Below are 25,953 nucleotides of genomic sequence, written 5' to 3'. Positions count from 1 at the left end.
GCAACAAAGACATTCCTCCCATCATCCCTCAGCCCTGTCACTGATGGGTTAGAGGGAATAACTACCAGACGCCGTGGGTTTCTCCCCCTCATGTTCAGCAGGAAAAATAGCTTCTCTGCCGATGTGTGTACGCATGCATGTTTCTCTGCGTGACACAAAGAGGCACTCAGGTTATGAAATTTTAATGACTTGATTGTAACAAACACTGGAGATGTCATTGACTGGAGGAGGCATTGTCCTGTCCGCTGGCCGGCCGCCAGACGTTTCACCTCCATTTATCCCAGCTGATAAATATACAGAGGAACTGGAAAGATGCCTCTCCCACTCTTCCCTGAGTCTCCTCTATGGTAAAGAGAGCAAAGGGAACAGGCTGTTATTGTTCAGCCTGATATGGTTCCCTTATGACCGAGCTCTTACAGCAGACATGGGCGCAGATTCTCCCTCCCTAAAACCACATAACTGCGCAGAGAAACCGCCTCCTGCCGGCCTTGTGCCTGCAGACCTGCTCCTCCCTTCGCCGTAATTACTGCTTCGCCGCGTTGTTTGCACTCTCCGCGTGGTCTGATATTACTCAAATTGAGCTACCCCATCAGACTCAGGAGAGCACTTGACTTTGAAGACTCTAGTTTATGCATGAAGCTAAAAACGGATGATAAAAAATGCATCGTGGTGTACTCGCAGTCACACTCGTTGCATAACTCCTTGCTTCATTTTCCTGAAATAAGAGTGGAGCAGCAGTTGGGTGTGCCGTATAATAACAAGCCATCCGTCATCTTTTACCACAGGGCATGGCTTTGATCACCTCCTCTGACTGTGGCAGTAGTGATAAGTATACTGTAAATTTCCACCAGGTTGTTGGTCTTAAAGCACTCAGCCAAATTATAAAAACATGCAGTTCCTCTGGTGGTATTTTGACATGGAGATAGTTTTGGTTTTATATTTTGAACCAACACACTCAGCCCCAGTCTGTATAGGTGGGTGCTGGTCCCTGAAAGTCAAAATCAGGAGTAGGAAAGCTGTTGCCACGTTGCATTTTGAGGAGGTGGTGTTTGCCTAAAACGTCCATCCAATGCATGAATAAACAGTTTAAGTGGCGTAGTATCCGATGGAAAAACATCCACTGTCATTGTTCACTCTAGTCTGGACTGTTCACAGTGAGGTCTGTGGTCATCCAGAGTAACCTGGGCATTGTGTTACCATGAAACAAAATGAAATCATATTACGATTATTCTGACAGATATTGCGATGTGACCGTATGTCATGATTTTAGTAGCCATGTTGGAATTTAATTTTCTCTGAAAAAAAGACTAAAGCAAAAATTGTGATGTGAATTTACATGTTTTCCTTACATCTGATTTGTGAGCCCAGGCACCTGTGTAACACCACAGTGCTTCATTTCTAATAGTATAAGTAAGAGGCAGAAAGTTTCCGGTAAATTTCTGGAAACTTTTCATGTGATAGCTAGCTACTGTATAAATACATTTTTTTTTTTCCTTGTTAAACTTTAATATCACAGATCAAATATATTGACCCCAAACTTACTGAGTGGATGTCTGTGGGCTCAGGTGCAGTAGCACAGTGCAGGGGAGAAATTAAATCTGGTTTAACCAAGATTATACTTGTTTTTTCAACTACATTTAAACTCCCTGTTAAAGGCTAACCTGCTGTTTTTCAGATTTCCAGTTTTACTCCCATTAATTCCTGTTAATTCCCATGGAAAATTTCCAACTTTGAACATTTTTGCAGCCCTAGTTGTGACACATTTTACATTTATATATATATTTCACCTAGAAAAGGGATTTTAATAATATTTGGATTAATTTGTTCAGCCCTCCCTCCACTCTGTTACTGTAAATACGTATTAAAAACCAGACCTAAGCAGCATTTAACTGCCACTGACTCTGCCTGTCAGCTCCTGAGGAGCTGAGAAGACAACTGACTGACAGGTGTGTTGACTGCACAAAGACAGTTTTCAGGTAGTCTCCACAAGGACTGTCCAGGAAGAAAGATACTTTTCAATAAACGAAAACCACGCAGCTTTCTGATTTTACTTCTAGCGGGCGAAATCTATGGTGAAACCAGAAAGCTCAAAGCGATTGGTGCCTTAATCATTCATTATAGATGCCAGTAATAAGTCTGAGTCATATAAAGAGCAGGAGATTTGAACAGCTGCCTGTGGAGATAATGCTCAACCATGTGCACCAGCAACAATGGAGCAAAAACACTGGAGGTTGTGTGATACGTTAGATAAAACGGAGGTGTATTTGTTCTGTGAGTCAGGCAAATGACTGGCGTCAAAAATACATCAGAAAGTGTTTAGGATGGAGGCAGAGACCTCAGAGACATGTTTATGAAATTTTCATCTTCTGTGCCATCGTGGTCAAAACATGTCATCTTCAGTATATGTTTTCCACTCAGACTGTGGCCTTGGTTTTTTAATCAGTTGCCTGTGATGAAATTTCATTTCAGAGATCCGTTCCTAACCTTGACCTCCGCTCCCCTGTGAAGAGGCTGAGCAGCCTGGATGTATTTACGGACTGCCTCAGCATTAAACTGTTCGCACAGCATCTGCAACGATAAAGAAAAATGAGGCGCTGAGAATGATGCTGCAGTTCTCACTTTTCTGTTTGGCCGAGCTGACTCATAACATATTGATTTGTTTGTTTTGTTTTGTTTTCTGCTTACTTTGAGCAACGTATCCTGTTTATCCCGGACGATTCTCATCTCTCCGCTGTGTTCAATTCAAAAGCAAATGCTGAGTCTCTCTGCTAAAACTGTCTCTCCCTTCGTCTCCCTTTTCACGCCTTCCTCAGTGCCAGCAGCGTTGACCCTCGACCCCATCACGGCCCACCAAAGACTGATCCTCTCAGACGACTGCACCATCGTGGCCTACGGGAATCTCCATCCGCAACCGCTGCAGGACTCCCCGCGCCGCTTCGATGTGGAGGTGTCCGTTCTGGGCGCAGAGGGCTTCGCCTCGGGCGTCCATTACTGGGAGGTGATGGTGTCGGAGAAGACCCAGTGGATGATCGGCGTGGCCCACGAGACAGTCAGTCGCAAGGGCAGCATCCAGATCCAGCCCAGTCGCGGCTTCTACTGCATCGTCATGCACGACGGGAACCAGTACAGTGCCTGCACCGAGCCCTGGACCCGCCTCAACGTCAAGAGCAAGCTGGAGAAGGTGGGGGTGTACCTGGACTACCCGAAAGGCCTGCTCATCTTCTACAACGCGGACGACATGTCCTGGCTCTACACCTACCGAGAGAAATTCCCCGCCAAGGTCTTCCCCTATTTCAGCCCCGGCCAGAGCCACGCTAACGGCAAGAACGTGCAGCCGTTGCGAATCAACACAGTTCGCCTTTAAGAGCTACACACATCTATGGTCGTGATTGTCCTGACAGATGAATCCATCACAGGTGAATTCACAGGACTTGTGTAGGTTTCAATAGATATTAAAGAAATCAGTTTAAAAATGTTTAATAGGGTGTTTGAAATGTTTATTTCTTTCAGTTCGGTGTTAAGAATTGTGCTTGATGTTGCTCTTAAAACCTGCGCTGTTAATTTTTTGTGACTTGAAACGACCATGCGATAGCGGCCTGCACTCGGGCCTCGCTCCGCGTCTTTCGCTGAAAAGAGGACACTAAATGGAGACAGAGGGACCCCTGGGCTTCTCTGCGGTCTGCAGCTGGCATCATTTGAAAACAACAACAGCAACAAAAAAAAAAAGCAAAATGTGACCCCTGCTCTTTAAGTGACTGTCCCAGGCCCACCTTGCACACCCCCACTCCCCTTATCAAGCTCCAGGCTTGTCAGACTTGATGTCCCACCCCCTCCTCCTCTTCTTCTCTGTCCAAGCAAGCGGACGCTGAAGACTGGTCACTTGTCCTCTCTGTGCTGTACAGTTGGCTTAGCTTCGTTTGTGGAATGTGATTGACAGCAGTCGGCTCTTTTTCTTGGCTTTTGTTCGGGCCACATTTCCAGCCATTCATCCCTGAACTTGTCGAGTTCCCGTTGGCACTTTTGAACTCCTGCTCCTCCTGAAGGACGCGGCCACGCGTGTCTGCTCGGTCTTCGAGGAAAGCTCCTGTTCAGTGTGCACCAGCGCTTTCCCCCACGTCACCTAAAACAAATGAAATGAATGAAAAAGTAGTTCATAGGCTGCCCATCCCTATCCACTGCCCGCTCCTACCCTGGTGTGATAGGAAGGTCTGTGTGGAGGTGGAGGCTGTCCAGAAATATGCTGCTATTGATGGAGAAAGGACTTTCATGTTTGTATATAGCGTATCATGGGTTAAAAGGATTAAGTCTCTCCTCATGCTGGCTCATGTTTAAGTTTCCACTCTTTCCCCAAAACCACCAGTTGTGCTAGCATACACTATACCTGTGGGTATTTTTTCCATTTTAATGTCAACTTTAAGCACATTTCTGTTTCCACTCACAATGTTTGATAATTCTGTCTTGGAATGAAAAGAATATGAGATCATGTTGTGGTAGTGGTAGTCAGATTTCAAAAGACGATGTAGCACAACAGCTACAGAGACAAACCGTCTCGCTTACTTCAGATCATATCATTTATGTAAATGAAGTCAGGCTGTGTGTTTTTAGGAAAAGGCAATTATCAAGGAGAAGTGGAGATGAATGAATGGATGGACTTCATCCTGGCGTCCCCACGGTTGCTGCTGTGTTACGTAATGATGAAATCGCTGATAATTCCTCTGAGGCTCAGTCGTGTTTATTTCTTCGCCCCACGTGCCTCAAGTGCTCTTGTTTATCATTAGTTGTACACGAGTCCTGCAGAATCTGCTCTAAGAGGCTCTTGTCCCTCAGCCAGGTCCAGCATACTGAAGGGATGTGTATGTGTGTGTGTGTGTGAGTGTGTGGGCACGAGCCACGGGTGTGTTTGAGCGGCCGGCTTCGACTATAATTTTAAATCCAGCTTTGGTTGTGCTTTATGAAGCCCATCTGGCCCTCAGAGCGTGCCCATGCAGTGGCCAGAAGTGTTTATTACGAAATACTCTGGAATCATTTGGAGCTACACAAGATCACCCCACCCTTCCTCTGCCACTGTACATCTTTGCATTTGTATGTGTGTAGTCTGTGTTGTTCATGTAAAGGAAAATTTGGGGCAGTGCCCTTGTTTTTGTAGGATCCAGTATGTGCAGTATGATGCAAACTAGGGTCAAATTGTGAGCATCTACGAATGACTGTTTGTTTTAACTTGCACAGATCTGCAGGAGCCTGTGAGATGCTCAGAAGTTATCTGAGTAACGCCGCCGAGTAAAACACGGGCACGGCGTCAGTGAGTTTTCTGGGAATTTCTCAGATGTGTCCAGATAAGTTGGTACCGTTGCTTTGTGAAAAAAGGATTTATTTATTAAGTGTGGTTCAGACAATCAGGGCAGCATTCAGTTATTTTATCTTTTCGATCTAAAATGTCCTCGCAAAGTGAATCCCAGCCAGCTGAGCTCACGTAGGTTAAAACAAATGTTTGAATTTGACCCCGGTTTGCTGTGATGTGGACCTCAGCACGGTCCGCCTCATTAAGACTTCCTGTTTGAATATTAAGAGGGAGATTATCGTGAGGTGGTGTTGGGTTACTGGTGATGCTGATGACTCTAATGGTTAAAATGATTCTGGTGGTGATGATGATGATGATGATTACTATGACACTTTTAATGATTATAATGATGATTGTGTCTTTTGATGATGGTCGCTGTGCACCCATCATTGTGTGAACACACTCTAGTGTGCTTTTGCTGCTGGAGGTTTGTGGGAAATGTTTTAATGTACAATAAATTACTGCGAAAAATCAGACGGTCTCTGTGACTTTGTCCTGGTTTGGACGTCTGTCACCAGCTCAGTTTTCTTCCCTTTGATTCAGCGTATTGATCCAATATCAGTGCTCTCTTTTCCCCAGATTTAAATGACATTGACACAAAATAAAAAACATATTTAATGTTGATCAGCGAGGTCATACCAGATATCGGATCAATAAGATAAGTTTTGGGGTTGATGTTGCATGGCGTTGTGTTGCATCTGATTAACAATATTTAACAATACAATTACTAACAATATTTAAAAAAATCCATCTGCTCTGTAACATCAGATTCTCCAGACTTTTCATATCTTTTCTGTTTGGATGGTTTTTCAAGTCCATAAAACAAGACCAAGAGTCTAGACCATGTCTGTGCTGCTCTGAGCTAAATGCTAATGTCAGCAAGCTAAAATGCTAACACTGATAATTCCAACATGCTGATGTTTATCAGGTATAATGTTTACTATGAGTTCACCTTCTTTGTTTCGTTATATTTGAGCCAAGTCTCTGAGATATGGCAGACTGACACTGCAGAACTAAAAACAATCTGAGAAAGTGAAAATCACTCATCGCTCGTGAAAATAGTAAAATACTGTTCACCTTTGACTTGATTCATTTTAAAGAGTCACAAGCTAAAATGTTTGAGAACCACTGCTGGCATGAGGAAGAGTATCTACACTCTCCAGTTAAATATTCACTTAACACACATCATGTTGAATATTTTTTGTAGGCCTGTTGCATCAGGAGCCATGCAGCTCCTCTGACGAGTTCCCACAGTAGCCCATGTCATACCATGTGAGTACAGAGCTGGGGAACATCTTTGTCAGGTTCCCATCATATCCTATAAAGAGCTGGGGAACACAGGACTCATTGTCATGTTCCCTGGTGAACAGGAATCACTCCGAACATAAAAGTCAGTTTGCTGTAACGCTGAATGTTTTAGTCTTTCGTCAGAGACTGAACATGATCCGTCACATTACTTTATGAACAAGAAAATCGACATAGTTAAAACTGAAACCTGGAAAATGAAACCTATCTGAGAGGCAGACGAATGCCATTTGGAAACTGGAAAGGTCTTTGCCTTTGCTTGTAAATACCTGCTCTGGTTGAGCAAGAGTTTCATGCCAAACATTTTAGTTGAGATGAGCCAAACTCTCAGCTCTGCTAAGCCATCCAGCAGAGAGGTGGGAGGCAGCGCATTGTCTTTTATTACTGTTCCCTGTTTTGGCAGAGACTGAGGCCCAGGCGTGTGACTTAATGAATAAAAAAGATGTCTGCTGGAGTTCAGCGTTCCCTCACCGCGGGTGAGCCGCATCCTTCAACGGGTCGTCTTCATTTGCCATCTGTGACGCATCTGAATGACTGGCTGTTAAAGTGGAGACAAGTAATTGTCATACAGTTTGTAGTCATGATGGAAAGTGAACATCTGAGTCACAGAGTGCGTCAGAAATGCAGAGAGTTATGTTTTTTTGTGTGTGTAACTTTGTACCCCGCTGCTTTATTATTTCACACTCCAAAAGCAATTGAGTCCTGTTGCATCATGATTACAGCTGTTCCACAACAAACTGTGCAGTTTGAAGCAGAGCGCCGTTCAATCACAGCGGACCCTCAGGACAAGTGGCTTCATATTCTCAGCTGTGATTCTGGGCACTTCTCTCAGCTCACTCCTGCGATAGAGACATTTTTATCCGAGGAGAAGGTGTCCATCCTGTAACAGACATTTCCACCCGAGGGTAAAGTGTCCATTAAAAAGTCACTGAGCTCTCCTTTGAGAGACCCGTATCTGATTCCAGGCTGATGTGGGCCTCCTGAGGCGAGAGTGTAACGTTTTTAATCTTGTAAGTGATGGAAATAGCAGAAATGAAGACTCACTTTTGTCACCGCTTACTTTACCCCCTCAGTTACAGAACAAAAGCTGCAGTTATAATGCTGCTGACATGAACAGATCTATCATCCCTGTTACTGAGCGTGTTTTCAGTGTTAACAGTGAGGCCTGAGAGAAATCAGGTCATTCATCTCATTCATCTCCCACTGATTTGATAATTGAATAACACCATTTTTTTTAAGTTATTATGACCACATCCTTGTTTCAGCTTCTCATGTGTGTGATTGTTTAGAAGTTATATTTGGGTTTAAGCTGCTGATTGGACAAAACGAGACATTTGAAGACAACATATCACATCACCAGACTGATTGAAAATGAAAATAATCCTTAGCTGCAGCCCTCTACTCTTTAGTGTCCTGGATGTTGGATTTATAAAATGCTGCTTCTCTCGTTATCTTCTTTGTTCTATAAACATTCAAAAACATGTCCAGCTTTTAGTTTATTCAAGAATCTGTTTTCATCTGTTTGCATTTTTGTTTTGAGTAAACTCTGAAAATCATATCTGATGTGCCAGTGAGGAATGTACACACCCCCACCTCAGAAACTGAAAGTGGAGAACTGCACAAAGACAGTCACGTGCTGAAGGTGAGTCAGGAGATTACTCACCTGGCTGGGAGCAGTTAAACTGATCTGTGTGTGTGTGTGTGTGTGTGTGTGTGCTGTTAAAGCCATAAAGTTTAACATCATTAGGCAGATCTTTATCTCAGCTCTTTTACTGCCTCAGTGCCTGCGCTGAATAGTAACAGTTTCATTAACTGAGGAAGCTTCACAGCAACTAAGACATTTCACCTTAATGTCATCATGCCCTAATTTACCACAAAATCCTCAAAGACACCACGCAAGCACTCATTAAACTTTTGTCTGTCTCACACTCAGTCAGCAGAACGTGTCAGCTTACAGTTATGAAGCAATGATTTGCCTTTGGATACATCAGGGCATTAACACTATCTGGCTTTTTAAAGAGGAGAAAGAAGCGTGAACACACACGCAGAGGAACGTGGGCTTCTCCTTTAATCCTGTCAGTGTGTGCTGCGGTAAAAGCATTTGTCTGCACAGGTCTCTGAAAGAAGAGGTGTGCAGCCAGGTCTCTGACTCCATCACAGGTAAGACAAGCTAAAAAAGAGCTTTTGTTTCCTGAATCCCCTTCATCCCTCTCCTGTTACATCCCGAAGCTCGTCTATCAGATGTTTTAGGGAGCCTCGGGGTGTTGGGTGTTAGTCGCTCTGAGTTGTCGCTGTACCGCAGTGCCCTCTGGCGTCCACATCTGTGTCCCTGCTCAGCTGTGGAGGAGGTTCAGGCACGATGGCAGCACCTCAGAGGGGGAGACACGAGTGAGTTCAAGACACAGTGAGAGGTGAGAGGGGACAGGTGCATGCAAGTGTTCTGCAAAACATTCATCATCACGGTCAGCAGTTGAAGCAGCAGCCCTGGGAATGAAGGTAGGCAACTCTGAAACCCTCAGCGCCCACTGCTCTTTGTGTCTCGTAAAGTAGTCAAATCTGAACACACAAACACACGATGCGTATATTTTCTTGATCGGTGAGTCATACACTTTCCCAGGATATCTTTACCTCTGATGTCCATGGCAAATAAACGTCCATAAACACGCTTAGAAATCACTGGAAAAAGACGCTCAGTGTGGCGCCGGAACTTGCCTGAGAAACATCACATTTATAAGTTTGTTTAAGCGTCAAAGTAATTTATTGACAGTTGTCACTGTATTCAGTGCTTCACAGCAAACAGGAAGTGCTAATGTCGAATTCGGCGTGTTAATTTTTAAAATTGTAAACAAATGTGGCCTTTAAAAAACGAGGATGATTTCTTGATTTCTAATTAGCCATTAGCGAAACTTAGTCATCTGCAATGATACATTTCAATTAATTATGGATTCAACAATTCATCAAGTATTCGTTTTGACCTAGATGACCTGCAGCTCTTTTCCAGCAGGTGAGTGGTCAAACAGACCACTGGAAAGGTCAGGCTGATGAATTTAAGAGTGAGAGAGACAAGATATTACGAGATGATTAGTTCTGCCTCACAAGTCTGCATCAAACCTTCCTCTAAAATATTGGAAAATCTGACCTCAGTTATTTTTAATGGATCCATCAGAGAGGTTTAGAGGAGAAATGTCTCTCTGGTGAAACTGAGCCGTCCCAGACAGACACTGCCTATAAAAAGGTGGGAAACCACTGGTTTAATCTCTAACAAGACGTCTATTCTATAAGATTATCCTGTTTTTTTTAATGTGTGACCCTAATCTGAAAAGTAGCTGGTCACTGTAGCTGCCAGATGAATCGAAGTGGAGACGTATTAAGAAGGACTGAATGGAAATACTCAAGTAAAGTACAAGTTCAGTAGCTCAGAACTGCACTTGAGTAAATGTATTTAGTTACTTTCCACCTTTGAAGCAGCTGATTAAAGAACAGAGACAAAACTACAAAGAAGGAAAACAAAATCCATGTAACACCCTCAAGTCACTCAGTATTTATTTATAGGTTGGGTTTATGTGTTGCAGCATCAGCACACTTCACTTCATTACTTTCAAAACACTGTTTGCCCCTGGATTAGTCTTATTTAAACTGGAGACGCTCGCCCTGTAACCCACTGTGTAGTGACAAATCGCTGCGGATCTCAGGGCTCTGAATAGTAAAAGAAGGCCTTCCAGCCATCTGTTTCAGTCTGGTTTAGTGTCTCTCCACCAAGCACGCCTCAACCTGCCTCCTCAGCACCTTTCAGCAGTTTCCACATATTATTATTGTGAATAGCTGCTCAGAAATGCTTATTTACACACGGTTCAAACCAGTGTTGACAGGTAGACCTGCTGTCTGTGCGCATGCAATATTAATCTGGCGATCCTGTTGCAGGTAGCCTCCAATCAGCGTCCGCTCCCGCCTCCCACCAGTCTGGTTTTATACAAATGTTTCATTGTGAGAGGCTGATGTGTCGCTCGTGTTCGCTGCAGACGAAACTAAAGATCTGACGCACAGCTCCAGTAGTGTCTCTATAGTCCTGATCAGAAGAATGTTCATGCTGAGGTTCAGAGGCAGAACAAAGATGGAGAGCACAGCCACGAACCCTATCATTACTTTCGCCCCCAGGCGGGGAAAACCCCACCGACGCCACCCAAGCTGGCTCCTGTGTTGTGAGTCCACATGTTCCTCTGTGATAAATGTCAGAGGTATACCTGTCTTTGTCCTTTCGTGCTCCCATCCTCCCCTCACTGCAGACAAACAGCCGGGGGAGATGAGGACAAAGTCTCCATGGTGACGCGCCGACATCTGCACGATGTTCCAGAAATACGCTCCGTGAACGGTGCAGCTGCTCTCTGTTTTCTCTGGGTCAACACACCGCGCTGCCTCTGACACCCACATCCCAGGGTTCACGGGCTTGGAGGGTGCAGGCTGGGCTGGAACGAGATTTTGCCAGCAGCTCTCACCGTCACTGTTAACTCCAGGTTTCGCCTGGTGCGTCCCCTCCTCGGGTGGGGGGGCCCGGCGTTGCCTGCTCAGGCCTGTGCTCGTGGTCAGGAGGAGCAGGAGAAAGGAGAGGAAAGCCATGCCCCAGCAGGGATTCACAGTGCTGGGCATGGGGCTGAACAGGTTGGGCAAACATCTGATGAGGGAATCGGTTGTGTGCACGCAGGCAGAAACCCACTCTTCCTCCAGCTTCCATCGCCAGCCTGACGTTCAGGGCGACCACGACCCACACCGACAGGCAGCAGAGGTAACCGACGGCGTGAGACACACCCTTGTCTTTGTCCTCATCTGGATTGTCGTCGTCCTCCTCCTCCTCAACTGTCACCTCCCTAATATAACAATGCTGTCCGTCAGAGTCCACTGGTCGACCCACGGCCTTGTAACTGACGACGGAGTGAGGCCACAGCAGTCTGGTCAGAGTCTCCACAGCAATCAGAGGCGTGGTCAGGAGTAACACCGTTCCATACGTGTGGCTGAGAAACAGCAGGAAGCGCAGGGCGATGACGTCTCCCAGCAGGGTCAGTTCAGTCAGCCAGGACTCAAAGATACAGAGGAAACTCAGAAAAACTGTGGGGAAAACAAAACAAAGTGTCAGAGGTACACTGTGCAGCAGCGCCGCTGATTTCAGAAAGCAGAAATTAAAGTGGGCTTCCAGAGACCGATTAAATAAGGGTCGAAATCAAAGCAGCAGAGGTCAGGATATCCTGACCTTTACTCTGGACTCACAACACTGGATCCTACAATTCCCATAATGCAACTCAATCCAAACCTACTGGAAAAAACTAACAACTATTTTCATCAAAACTGCAATCATTTTCTTGTTTGGTCTCAGAAAGTAGTGAAAAATACAGTTTCATAAAACCAAAATTGACGTTTTGAAAATTGCTCATTTTGTCCAACCGGCACCCACAGCCCACAAATGTAGTTTAATGAATAAATTAGTTTGTTTACTGTCACAGAAGACAAAGAAAAGCAGCGAATCTTAACAAATGAGAAGCTGGAACCAGAAATGAATTGTTACAGTCATTTTGTTGCCGTCCATCAACAAGGCAGGTAACTGTATTTGTATAAAGATAAGACAGTATGTTAACAGTATTTACTTATATATAAAATACATTCAGATGCAGTTACTGAGTACATTCATTCATGTACTATGGTTAAATATTTCTGTTTTATATTGTGTTCTACTCCACTGAACTTTAAAGTGAACCTCTCACCACATTATAAATTAAAGGCTGTGCAAAGCTACCTGTGCTTGATTTACATGACGTCACCATGTACTAATAAGAACGATCAAGTTTTAACTTGTCTCACAACAAAACCAACAAAAAGCTCCTGAGTTATCTTCATCTGTAACTTGCACACACTTTACTCTTTACAGCTACATTTACAAGTACAGGATCTGAATACTGGATCAGAGCAGCGCTGTGACCAGTACACCTGCTCGCGTCCCGGTACTCACCTGCGACCAGGAAGTCGGTGAAGATCAAAAGGCAGCAGCAGCAGAAGCTGACAGGACTGTGGGAGGCCGTCAGTGCGGGCAGGAAGAGGAGACTGCAGGCCAGTTTACACACACACAACACCGTCGCTCCCTCCAACACACCATCCATGGCTGAGACAAAAAAAAAAACACACAGAACATGCAGGTCAACATATCGAAAAACTGGTTTTGTGTTTAGCCTCAGGGCGGAGGACTGGAGGAATTCCAGGCACTCTGCTGACAGCAAACCCCCTGACAATGCAAGATACATCTGTAGCTTCTGCAACATGTTATAAACTCACATTAATATTTTACATGATCATTCCACTTTGAGTGAAAGTTTCTTCCCCCGTGATCACAGATCAATATTTCATTGTGTACATTAGTAGTGAACCCTGGACTGGACAGGCAGTTTACAGTTGATCACAGATGGGGAAGCTCGGGAATAAGTTCACCTTCCTCTCGTGAACATGTATTGTATTTAAATTAATTCTAAGACATTATATTTACCACCAGCGATGAATAAACTTCTCAGAAATGTGAGGACACATGCAAATCTGCAGCCGACTAGCGTGCTCAGACTCTGTTGCTATGACCAGGCTGTAAATATGTCCACCTCCTGCTGTACGACCAGGCCAGTCCAACCTGTTGAATATATCTCCATCATCTCTATCACCTGGTCGAGGAAGAAAACTCAAACTACGTGTAGCAGGAAAAAAAGTGAGTCTAGGATAAAAACGGTTCATCAGTTCTTACCTGTGCTCACGGGAGCCTTCAGAGCAGCATGTCAATATGAGCTTCAAATGTTTCATCTGCTCTCTTCACCACCACCCACCCCCCACTTTGCTCCGCCCTCTCAGGGGATAATCACCCTCCCTCCCTCTTCCTCCCTCCCCTGTGCTCCCTGCACCTGGCCTGTGTGGAGGTGAGAGAACATGTGCGTCTCGGAGGGTGTGGCGGTGTTTGTACTGACAAGAAAACCAGTCTAACAACTAACTAACTAACAGCGAGAGATGCAAAGTGAATGTCAGTGTGAATCTATACCCTGCACGACAACACTTTAATTTCAGATCTAAAAACATGACTCATGCTGTTCAAAGCTTTCCACTATTTAAATACTGCTTGTCGTCATTTGTGTATCAAAGCGCTCGCTCTGCTCTCCAGGTAATAGCCACTGTGCACTGTTTGGACAGGTGTGATGGTCCCAGCAAAAGGGAGTTGCTTGGTGCTGCTCCAGCAGCCAGGTCACACAAAAAACCATCAATTAATTCATCTGAAGACTTCACAATGTTACACTCAGGCTGATAGACACCAGTTGACTAAGAAGTCTCACCAAAATGTCCATTTAGTAGCTGCTCTGGAGCTTTTCATCACGTCACATGGTTTTCTTCAGCACACTGAGATCACTGAATTGTCACTGAATTAGAGATGTTTGAATTTCTGAGTAATATCTGAGCACTTTGAGGTTTTCCTGCCCACGTTGGCTTAAAAACTGAGACTGAAAGCTGAGTCATGATGTGTGTGATATGAACAGAAGCTAAATAGAGTTAGTGGTAAGATTACTGAGTCAGATTATAGTTCAGTATCCTGAATGCCACTTTTTTTTGTTCTTCAATGAGGAACTAGTTTGTCTGTTGTGTATGTAAATGTGTGTCTGTGTTTATCTACTTTCTAACACCTTTTGAATGTTTCTCTTGTACACAGCTCTGTCCTGAAAAAGATTTTGGTTTCGACCCGTTTAATTAAAGTATTAACTAAACGCAGAAGGTTTAAACACAGACCAGATAAATCTACTTTTCACAAACAGGATGCTCACAGACATGTCTTTATGCTCTACTGATTCAAAGAAGAGGTTTGTAAGCCACATTTTCTTATCAGGTTTTATTGACTTCTTTTCCTCTTAGATGCATCTGCAGCAGGAAGCAGGAAGATGCTCTAGAAGCAGTCAGATACAGCTCATAGAAAGCAATGATCTGTCACCTTTTTGTGTTGCTGAAACAGAAAACAACAAGACTTTTTTGTGGTTTTTGAAAGCCTCAACAATTGCACAAGAAACCGCAGCTAAGAGGTTAGTGTCTTGAAACTAAAACAGATCAGTGAAATATGTTGTGAAGCAACAGCTCAGTCAGGTCAGGAGTGTTAGTGAAGTGCCACTCTGAGAGGTGAAGTGTGCTTTTAATTGTAAGCAACTGTAAGCTATGCAGTGTCCATTCTGTCTGGTGCTGGGTCTGCAGGTGAGCTCTGCTTTATCTCTCTAATTATCGGCATTTTGTTTCCTCGGTCTGATTAATGTCACAGGTCTAAGATGTCCTGTGGAGTTTTGCATTTACAATGGATATGTAAACATGAATTTGAATGTGTGTGTGTGTCAGTTTGCATGTGTGTGCTCAGACACCATGTACAGTAAAAAATAATGCGGGTACGGGAGCAACCACGTGTGCAGGGCCCAGCACTGACAATAACTGACCTATGTTGTTGTTATAATAAATGTACAATATTTTAACTTCATGGATCTGCAACAGTAAGTTACTACTGATAAAGTAAAGGGTGTGTTATTAGAGAGTAATATTCCATCTGGTGTCATTAAGAAAGGTGGCGTCTAAGTTCAACAGCTCCACAAACTACATCCTCCAGAAATGACCATAAAGTAGAATCTAAATCTAAAATCTAAAATCCAGCATCAGAAACACATCGATCAGCCTGCAACATGAAAACCAGTCACCAGGAAATTAGCAGTTAAGTGTGTAATCCCGTTGTTTTGAATACAATAAGAATCAGAATTGTGGTTACTAGTGTCTTACTTTCACATGTAAAGGGACAGTTCACCATATTTTCAGCTCACCGGTGTCTGAGCCTCTGAGCTGGGGCAGCAGTGCCATCTCCTGCTGAGCTCAGCACAGAGCATATTAACAGCCTGCCATGCTGCTGCTGCTGCTGCTGAGAGGATTACTCTTCATAGTGACTGTACATGACCACACTGACCGGGGGACAGCAGCTTGAATTAGATGATGCAACAAATTATTCTCATGATTATAAACTAATACCAGCTCTGTGTCTGCGGTCACTGTCAGTCAGCAACAATAAACAAACAGCACGACTGTCACAACAGTACAGAAAAACCATGTATAAGCAGGAACTTCCCACGCACATGTACAGTATTTAATTTTATTTTTTTACGGCTGCAGCGCAGAGGACGCAGCGACTGCAAGACAAGAGAGAGGGGAAATAGCCAGCGTTCAAATTAGAAACCAGAAAATGGGTTAAAAATCAGTTTCATCTCAGTGTTTTTGTGCTGAGCAATTCCTCGCCTGCAGCACCCAGAAGTGAACAGCAGGCGACCCGGAAGGTTTGAAGTCCGACTGAGAGAGCGAGCAAGAAAGAAGAGACTAATCCTTTATAAAATATTTCTCCTCTCTCTGGTTCAGGTATGTTGGCCGCTCGATGCAAAACCCTCTGCTTCTTTTTGCTCTTTTCTCCCTCTCCCTCTCTCTTTCACACACACATCTCCCGTGTCGCTTCGCCGCCGTTTCTATTTAAGTCATGCAAAAGTTGCAATTAAAAAAAGGAGCATTTGCGGCGCAGAAAACGATAAAGACTGATTTCTTTTCTCTCGCACAGCGAAGAAAAGCTTCAGTTACGCGTCGGTGTTAACAATCGACATTTGGATTTACGGCTCCGGGAGCTGCAGAGCATTCAGCAAAAGGCATGGTGATTGTTGTAGGAAGTGTCAGGCGTTTTTTTCCCTCTCTCCTCCTCGAGCCGGGCTATTCAAACCTGCAAATCAAAGTAAACAATCATTCGTACGCTTAATGCAAATATGTCTCATCCAGCCGCGTCGCCAGAGCGTCTAACAACATCTGGACGATCACCTCGCGCATAATATTCGGATCTGCAGAATATGGCGTCCAGTGCTTATAAAAATAAGACGGGGCTGCCATTTTTGTTTTCCTTTTGTCTGAAATTTTTTAATAAACTGTCTGAGAATGTGGGAGAGGCGGCGGACGGAGCGAGGCGCCGCCGGATCCGCTCGTTTTCTCCGCGGCGGAGGAGATGATGTTCCCCGGTTACAGCCGCTCAGGTTAAGATTTGAAAAAGAAAAGAAAGAAAAGATCAGCTCCTGGTTTGTCTTTTGGGTTCTTTAACGGAGGAATCATTCAGCACGGCAGGTACAGAGAAGGGAAAAGTTAACCCTAACTTTTGCTTTAAAGGTGGAGTAGCGTCTTTTCTCTCTCATTACACTGATGCTGTTTCTTGGAGCTGAAATATTGAGATTTCACATTTAGCGTCCGCTTTGGAGCTGCTGCCTGACCCCACTGTGCTAACACTTGACCCTGACTAACTACTAACCATCAGTAGGATCAGTGTAGCACCCACTTCACTTCTGTACCACTTTCTAATATCCTGTATAACTAATGGCCTTCTCAGTGAGGAGTAAATCATTTACTAAATAAGCTCTTTGAGGTTTCCAGGAGCTGGCTTATTATCCTCTCTATTTGGTGGTAATCCACAAATAATCAGTGAATACGTGTCCAGGGGTTTCTCACTCTCCAATAAACCACAGCGTCTCCACTTATAAATGCTATTAAGTGAATTTGGGTCCAAATAAATTAATTCTAAGTAACTGTTTTGATGACTTGATCATCTGTGGACTTTTCAGACTGCTGATCGGATAAAAAAAAAAAAGAAGCAATTTGAACATGTCTGGAAAACCAGAATAGGCGTTTTATGGACAAGATGAATGATCAGTTAATCAGCTAAGTAACCTGCAGATTGTTTAACAATGACTAATTATTTGCAGCCATAATGAGCAGAGACATGAAGCTCCTCTGTGATGCACCTGCATCAGAAACACTGGATGTAAAATCTTATTTCTCGACCTGCTGGAAGTCATTACAACCCAAACAAATACTGGCCGGCAAAAATATTTAACTTGATTGAAACTCAGCTGCATTTGTGTAAAATAATGAAAACTCTTTGGACATAGGATACACATGTAATGTGGTTTAGACCTGACTCTACCTCTGTCTGCTGATTGGAAGGACTCACAGGTTCTGTAAGTCGTATAGAGATTATCCTGCTGCTCTCTGAAGTGTGTCATTTCAAAACGTGACACAGAGATGTCCCACAGCAGTCAAGCTCCTGAGCCTGCTCCCCAGAGGCAGAGAGCCTCCAGGAAGCGAAACCGATCCCCACTGGCATCATTAGAGAAATATTTTGTGGGGTTTACTGTACGCTCGTACCCCTGGACGTATCGTTTTTGTTTCTCTTGGCGCACAGACGTGGACTGTGTTATGCTTCTGCTAAGCCAAACAGACTTAGGAATGGTGAAGTGTGCCAAAGCACGCAATGCAAAATGTTTTAAAAAAGAACTTCATACGGGGTTGAAAAGAGGAGCTATGGAAAGAAAGGCCCTCGGATCACAACGTGAACAGCGAGCAGCTCTCTCTGCCTTCAAAATGAGAAGGTTTCTGTCTGTAGAAAGGCAACTGGGTCAGGCATTGTGCTCAGCTGCAGCCTATGAAAATCAGATATTCTCATTTAAAAGAGAATCATGCTGGGAAAAAAAAAAAAACACACTTACAACCTGGTGTGGTTTCTGTGCAGCATCCTTGTTCAGGGCTCATTGTATTTAGTTGAATTACTGACCTCTCAGCTTTTTAGAGTGGCTGTGTCATTCAGGTCTCGCTGTTCTCTGAGGCGAGACTTGTGTGCAGCGTTTCTCCGGCTTCCCATCAGACTTACTTTACCAGCCGCCCCCCCCACGTGCTGAGGAGGAGACAGGCAGCCACAGATTAGGATCTGAGCTGCAACACTTTTAACATTTCTGTTTTCTCTGATAACTGCTTTTGGAGAATTCCTTAACTAGCTGTTGTAATCATGTGAGAGCCTATCTCACAGGCAGCATGCAGACTTGCGGTTGGAAATCCTGAGAAAAAGCTGCCGGACTCTGCACTTTAACCAAAAAAAATTCAATAAATAGAGCTGACTTCACTCGCTGCTGCAGCTCAGAAACATCCTCTCTGCTATCTCTGACGAAGCTTGTGCCAGGACACCGGGCCTCCTCTCACACAAGGACGAGAACTAATACAGAATCTCTTTGAAAGTACACTATCACAAGACTGGGATAAGTTATCTGAAATTATCACATCAAACAGTCAGCTGCTGCTTGGGTGGAGAGCCGCTGACACAAGTTGTTAACCACTGTTTTCTACAGTAACAATAGGTCCACACAGAAATACACAAGAGACAGATTTGAAGAATATTTTACAAGATAAATCTGGGATGTCGCCATATGATTATTAGAAGAAGAAAGTTAGAAAAAACGATTTTCTGCTCGACAATGTTACACTTGTTTTTCAATTTACGACTCTGAGCATAGGACAGCATAAAGTAAGAAAAAAATATCAACCAGTGATGAGGCGTCACAGTAAACATCGTCTCATTTTAAGTGGCCACAAGTGAGTAAGGCTGGTACTCGCCACACATACTGGCAGGTATTTCTCTGATGTACAGGTGGACGGGCTGCATTTTGTTTATGACCTTTGTGTCTTCGTTTCAGGATGGCTGAACCTCGCTTTAACAATTATTTTTGGCCTCCACCTCCCACGATGCCTGGCCAGGTGAGTGATTCTGGTTCATAAAAGTTTGTTTTATTTTTTTATTGTTGTAAATAATGCTTCTCTTTATGGGAATAGTTTGACATGGAAGTTGAAGAGTTGCATGAGAGGCGTATGCTTAGCTTAGCTTAGCTTAGCACAAAGACTACTAGCCTGGCTCTGTCCACTGGCACCTCTGAAGCTCAACACATTACATCTTGTTTTTTCAATCTGCACAAAAGCTGAAGTGTAAATTTTGACTGTTTGATGGGAGCAGTAACTTCTCGGAGTCTGGGACATGACCACCTGTCACACTGCAATGTGTTGTTTTTATGCTTTGGTTTGTGTATAAATAAAACAAGATATAAGACATATTTTAAAAGGTGCTAGTAGTTAGATTCTCTTACCTTCTAGGCTAGCTGTTTTAGCCTGTTTCCAGTCATATTTAGATTACTGATGTGAGAGAGATGTCAATCTTTTAATCTAACTCTCAGCCAGAAAGCAAATAAGCAGATTTCCTTCAATACAGTGGTTCCCAACCTGAGGGTTAAGAGCCCCCCAACGGGTCCCAAGATAGATAGATGATTAAAGAAAAACATTAAAACGATCTGTCACAGAAATGTTTTTTCTTTCATTTTTATTTCATAATACTTCTTCAAACCTGTAGAAAGCCTTTATAAAAAGTGAAATACTGGATGTTTTCACCTCCTCCGGCCTGTAAAAACCTCTCTAATGATTTAAACTCCTGATACATTTTAAAGTGTCTCAAGCCAAAAAGGTTGGGAACCACAGGTGTCACACTTCTGAGCTGTTCAGGGGAGTTTTAGTTACAATGTCACTCGTCAGCCATTAGAGGGAACCATCGCGTCATAAACCGACACTGACTGTACTGACGACGGCTGTTCTCTTGTCACAAATGCTGTTTCCCGGCTGTCAGCTGGATAACCTAGTCTTGATCAATAAAATCAAGGAGCAGCTGATGGCGGAGAAGATCCGACCGCCACACCTGCCCGCTGCCTCCGCCCCCTCCCAGCAGCCCTTACTGGCTTCCCCGAGTCAGGCAGAAAGCGGGCAGCACGGGATGTCCAAAGCCCAGCAGATGCAAGTTCTCCACAGCCACAGCTCGTCTCAGCCCGACATCGCCCTGCACGCCCGCCCGGCCTCCAGCTCGGTCACAGGTACTCTCACTCTGACCACTCACTCTGTTCCTGGTGTGTGAGGAGTTGGTATAAGAGCTAGGAAAGTTTTAGGTTGCCTACAAAAACCATTAGGTGCTGGGTGGGAATATTACTGCACGCGGGAAGGCTTTGTCTAAGGTTAATAACACTGAACATCCTCTTATCTCAGAATTTGAGATAATGCTTTCTTAATGGCCGTATAGAAGACTTCTGGTAAACAAAGAGATCATGTATCTCAGGGATTCTTTGTGCTCATGCTGGAAAATTTCACTCATATAAGTTGTATCAGCTGCTATACATGAGGATGTGTTGCTCTTTATCAGTGACACTGCTAAATAGTCACTTACTGTAAATATATTTTGTGTATTTCATACATTTTTTTGGCATCTTTACCAGGTCGTATTCTGGGGGATGTAAACTTGAACCTGGACGATAAGGCAGCTATAAAAGCCAGAGGATTATGGGAAGACTGGCATCTGCGTCAACTCATAGACCATCCCTCCAGGACAAACCACGTCTCAGGTAACCGCACGGCTACCTGCTGTTGTTCAAACAAAAAAGAAAGACTGTTGTCCCTACTGAGGTAAGCAGGGTGCAGCTTCTGTTCATCATCATTCATCTGTACAGCTGCATTTAAAAGCATCATTCTGCCTTATGCTTTGAATCAGTCCAGTCTACACAGAACTTTGAAAATAATTTTCTTGGGATTTTCGAGTTTTTTAGAACTGTAACCCCTCGATGAGAACTTATTGCAGTCCTGTCCCTCTCTTCGCTTGTGCACCCGTCAGGTGTGGCGCTGGCATCCAGAACAGGCAACCTCAACACCTCAGAGATCATCACCCCGACCACGCCCACCTCGAGCAGCCACAGTCGGCTGGGCGGCGCTCCCACCCCTCACCTCATCTCAGGGTTAGCCGGCAGCCACGGGGTGGAGCCTGGGAAGAACAGTGGGGGTCTGGTGGGCCTCCTGGGGCCTCCTCCCAAAGAGGAGCGAGGCCGGAGGAAGATCAAAGCGGAGAACGGGTCTTCGTTGTTGGTGGTGCCCTACCCGATCCTGGCCTCGGGCAACGACCAGTCCTGTGTTACCATCACTGCCAAAGAGGGAAAGACCTACAGGTGAGAAAGGATGTTTTGATGTGCAGCTGCTCTCAATCTGCAGTTTCTCCTCTGGCTCATGACTCACAGCTGTTTTCACATAATTAGGAACTGATTGACAAAACCAGTGGTTAAATCTGCATCTGCAAAATTAAATAAAATACCTAAAACGAAGCATATTATACTGTACCTCTTAATAACCTAAGCTGTTTGCACCACCCAGAGTTCAGAGTCCTTAATAGATACAAAAGCCAAGTCAAGTCAAATTTTATTTATATAGTGCCAATTCACAACAGAAGTTATCTCGAGGCACTGTACATATATAGCAGGTCTAGACCGTACTCTTTATCAAAAGGGCTGTTTATGACTTTAACTCTCATCCTCACAGTCTATAGGTCACTATGAGGTTTTCAGGTTACTGCGAAGTCACAGCAGAGGACACGGCCACACCCAGACAAACCCTTCACTGGGCACATGCAGATCTTGCCTTACAAGTTAAAGTCAGGCACTCAAAATATTCGCGGAGGTAAAAGTGCAAGCATTATCATTATCTGCAGACTAGCTACTAACTATAACTTAAATAAATATAGTGGAGTAAAAACAACAAGTTTAAAGCAACATAAAGGAAGAGTTTTTATGGGTGTTTTACTTTAAATTGTACTTAATTGCTTCCCTCCACTGAATGGCACAAAGCTGAATATCTCACCAACGTTGAATGTTGTTGTGTTTCAGCACCATTGCCCACAAAAAAAAAAAAAAGAGGAAAAGAGGAAGCAAACCTCATAAACTAAAAATCCAAAGATAATAAAAGTGTGTTAAATGTGTATTATGAGCCACACCAGGTCTCGCTCAGTAAATCTGGGAGGACAAATCTGTAGCTCAGCAACATGAAATTCTGAGCATCCACCCGCTCGTCTCTCTGTGTATTCTCTTCATGTGTCTTTTGTCTGTGTCGCTGTTTTCTTGATGCAGGTGTAAAGTCTGTCCGCTGACTTTCTTCTCCAAGTCAGACATGCAGATTCACTCTAAAACGCACACAGAGGCGAAGGCTCACAAGTGTCCTCACTGCACCAAGTCCTTTGCGAACGCATCCTACCTGGCCCAGCACCTGCGCATACACCTGGGCGTCAAACCTTACCGCTGTTCCTACTGTGAGAAATGTTTCCGCCAGCTCTCCCACCTGCAGCAGCACACCAGGTCTGATGTTCCAATCATCTACAGCGTGATTGTGTCTTTTTTTGTGTGTGATTTTATTGTTATGAATAATATGTCGTGACAATCGGAGGTCTTTAAATTCTTCTTTCTCAATTTGAATTCCAGAGTTCAGGAGTTATACAGGTTAAAATATTTTGTTAATTCATGGGCACAAGCAGTTGGTTTCCTCGAGATTACTTGGATCAGTTCACACAAGTTACAGGAAAAAATGGAAAAGGAAAAAAGTTTTTTCCACTTCCCTTTGCTGGTATCTGCTGCACCCAAACAGTTCTTTGTGGTTTGATGTAATAATCCACAGGACTCAACTTAAACCGTTTTGTTTTTGAGAAACCAAAGAACCTCCTACAAACTGTGCTGACAGTATGACATGTGAATTCTCAGAATTTCAGAATAACGGGACACTATATTCAACAATGAATATAAGAACTGACACATTTCTTTTATGTCCTACTGGGAAGAATGTTTGATTACAGTTTAAAATATCTCTTAATGCTTCATTTAACAGGCCGTTTGTCTTTCGTATATGAGCAGTAGAACTGACTGTGTATTAAGCAACTTAGTGCTGAGAAATTCTGTATTCATAATTTGTGTCATATATTGTTCATGGTTTGTCTTCATACAATAGTCAGGTGTCTGAATGGAGACTGAAACAGGTTTTTGTTGCTATAATCCTCCTGTACATTGCCACCATTAAAAGATCCCTTCCATAAAGTTCTGTCAGTGTTCGATGGTCAGGGAGGAAATGCAAAAATATGTTCAGAAGTTTATCTGAAGCTGACCTGAGGATGAGCTGGAGAAATCAAGAGGATATTCTCCAATGAAGAGGAAGAGTCGTCACAAAGAAGGGAATACTCCACTAAAGAGAAACTCACTTGATTTGAAGCTGAGACTTCACCTGTGGGTTTTCATACCTGACTGCTGTTTTGTGAAGCTATCCTTTAAATTTAAACACTGGAAACCTTGAAAACTGTACATGAGAGTGATTCATTTGGGTTGTTTGTGTAAGTTCTTCTCACTTGCATAGTTTCAGTCATGTCACCTCATTTACATTCCAAAGCACTGCAAGTATTTCAGGCCTCCTGTCTGAGTTGTTTTTCTCAGTGAACTAATGTTTTCACCATTTCTCCTGCTTCAGAATCCACACAGGCGACCGACCTTACAAATGCGCCCATCCAGGATGTGAAAAGGCTTTTACACAGCTATCTAACCTGCAGGTAAACATGAACTTTTTTCCCCTCCAGTTGTTTCATCACCTCCCACCGCTTCGACTGCATGTGTGACTTTTGTAAATGCTGCAGAACGGTTATTCAGCTTGGTGTTTTTTCTGCTCTTGCCCAAGTCTCACCAGAGGCAGCACAACAAAGACAAACCCTTCAAATGTTCCAACTGTTACCGTGCCTACTCAGACTCCGCCTCGCTGCAGATCCACCTGTCTGCACACGCCATCAAAAACGCCAAGGCCTACTGCTGCAGCATGTGCGGCAGGGCATACACCTCAGTGAGTTGGAAATCCAGATTGAGCTCAGTGTTGAATCTGAATTTCCCGCAGCAGTGACGCCTTTAAGTGTTGTTTTTTGTTTTTCTTGTTTCCAGGAGACGTACCTTATGAAGCACCTGGCTAAGCACACGATGGTGGAACACGTGGTGTCCCATCACTCCCCTCAGCACAGGACAGAGTCGCCCACCCTCCCTATAAGGATTTCCCTCATCTGAGCCCCTCCCCCTCCCTCCTCCCATCAGAGACGTCTCCTGTGATATTCCTTCATTCCTCTGACGGGACTTTGAACCCGCAAATGGGTTCCAAAAATGTGCCAGATTGTACTCGTATCTTGTGAAGAGGTGCTCTGTTAACGAGCATATCCTCCTTTCCTTTTCTCGCTGACCAGACAGTATTATCGGGGACATCCAAAGATGATTTCTCAGCACTTTCAGGCCTGGAAATGACAGGCCTAAAATTTCTTTTTCTATGTGACAGAAAAAAAGGTATTGCTCTAGGCAGCTACATGGAAAATCTTTTTAAACTAACAGATTACTTTGTCTTTTTTATATGGTCCTTTACTTTCTTTACTCAAGTCTTTGCAAAAAAAAAAAAAAGAAGATATATTTGCATCAGAAATAGTCTTCCGTTAGCCAGGTGGCCGACTGAACATAAAGGTGAATGCTTATATGATGTGTATTCATGTATATTGTGCCACTTCTTATGTCAGTGTTTGCAATGTTTCGCCAATCACGTGGCCATAACGCACACGTTAACGTTTTTATTCCTGTTGTCAACATCACCCTGAGCAGGACGTGTGACTGATGATTAGATGGATGGGTGTTTTTGTGTTTACATATACGGTATAATCTGCAGTGTTATAAAAAGAAAATGCTCAAGGCAAACATGAGTATTCCGTTTAATCCAATGACTGTATCTGGTCGAGTTTTAAATTTAAATTTTAAGCACCGTCGTAAAAAAGACACAAAGATTCAGTCAACCTCCTCTTGAATATGTATTTATCAAATCCACCACAATGAATCATGTACTTAAGGTACTTTTTGGTCCACTTTGTATTTAATCGGGTGTGCAAATAAATAAATAATTGTAGTCATAAGACTGAAATGTTACACCACCACTCTGCTGCTGCCACAGACATACAGTGTTTGTTTCCCAGAAAACAGTAATAATGAGGTTCCTCTGTTGGGTTTTCAGCTGTAATGTGTACTGGAAGCATCAACTCTATTTAAATATTCACTTTTCTATTGTTTAATGAATGAACACTTTTCCATTTTATATGCATTTAAGCCTTAACTTTGTTACAACTCTAGGATCCACTTAGTTGTTTTATCACTTTACATTTGCCTTTTATGTCATAGCATGATATACACTGTAAATAAACTATATTAACTGTCAGCCTGTTTTATAATAAATAATTCTATAATTACAGATTTTGGTGCAAGTCCTTTTTTTTTTTTAGTTTTCCTGGCTGCACATCAACAAGTTGAAGAAAAATAACCTCATGCATGTGATGACTCTCATGCTTTAAGAAATCATTCCTCAAAAAACTGTTGAGTGTCTCTGGAGTAAAGAATAAACAAAAACAGAACAAGTAAAACCTAAAGTTAATGTGATTCTACAACCAACAAAGGTATATCTTAACAATATCTAACTATACAACATGTTTTCCTTCAAATATTTCTTCTTATCACTGCTGATGATTTTGCAAACCATGT

At 43.5% G+C, this 25,953-nt stretch overlaps 3 protein-coding genes across 4 annotated transcripts in view; 2 read left to right on the top strand and 1 right to left on the bottom strand.

The window, feature by feature from the left end:
- Positions 1-5,812, top strand: part of trim62.1 (tripartite motif containing 62, tandem duplicate 1) — a 33,075-nt gene extending 27,263 nt beyond the window's left edge. Inside the window, exon 6 of the mRNA XM_018700644.2 lies at positions 2,814-5,812. Within this exon, the coding sequence (XP_018556160.1) occupies positions 2,814-3,364 (551 nt within the window). The 3' untranslated portion in view covers positions 3,365-5,812. The remainder of the gene's footprint in view (positions 1-2,813) is intronic.
- Positions 5,813-10,155: 4,343 nt separating this feature from the next.
- Positions 10,156-13,510, bottom strand: LOC108899902 (uncharacterized). Its single transcript, XM_018700636.2, has 3 exons — positions 13,413-13,510; positions 12,639-12,788; positions 10,156-11,743 (listed from the first exon to the last, which is right to left on the bottom strand). Exons 2-3 carry the CDS (start codon positions 12,784-12,786, stop codon positions 11,145-11,147), a joined length of 747 nt encoding a protein of 248 aa, XP_018556152.1. The 5' UTR covers positions 12,787-12,788; positions 13,413-13,510; the 3' UTR covers positions 10,156-11,144.
- Positions 13,511-15,220: 1,710 nt separating this feature from the next.
- On the top strand, positions 15,221-25,666 carry znf362a (zinc finger protein 362a). Of its 2 annotated transcripts, none has more exons than XM_018700631.2 (9): positions 15,221-16,081; positions 19,216-19,276; positions 20,190-20,430; positions 20,827-20,952; positions 21,219-21,546; positions 22,498-22,722; positions 23,876-23,954; positions 24,080-24,238; positions 24,334-25,666. In XM_018700631.2, exons 2-9 carry the CDS (start codon positions 19,217-19,219, stop codon positions 24,451-24,453), a joined length of 1,338 nt encoding a protein of 445 aa, XP_018556147.1. In that variant the 5' UTR covers positions 15,221-16,081; position 19,216; the 3' UTR covers positions 24,454-25,666. The 2 variants fall into 2 exon arrangements, with proteins under 2 accessions (XP_018556147.1, XP_050934753.1); XM_051078796.1 differs by having other exon boundaries at positions 15,225-16,081; positions 20,223-20,430.
- Positions 25,667-25,953: the final 287 nt, after the last annotated feature.

This window comes from Lates calcarifer, linkage group LG20 (assembly GCF_001640805.2).
Source record: "Lates calcarifer isolate ASB-BC8 linkage group LG20, TLL_Latcal_v3, whole genome shotgun sequence".
Lineage (NCBI taxonomy): Eukaryota > Metazoa > Chordata > Actinopteri > Centropomidae > Lates > Lates calcarifer.
The sequence above is the reverse complement of the archived record's forward strand: the minus strand, read 5'-3'. Positions and strand labels throughout refer to the sequence as shown.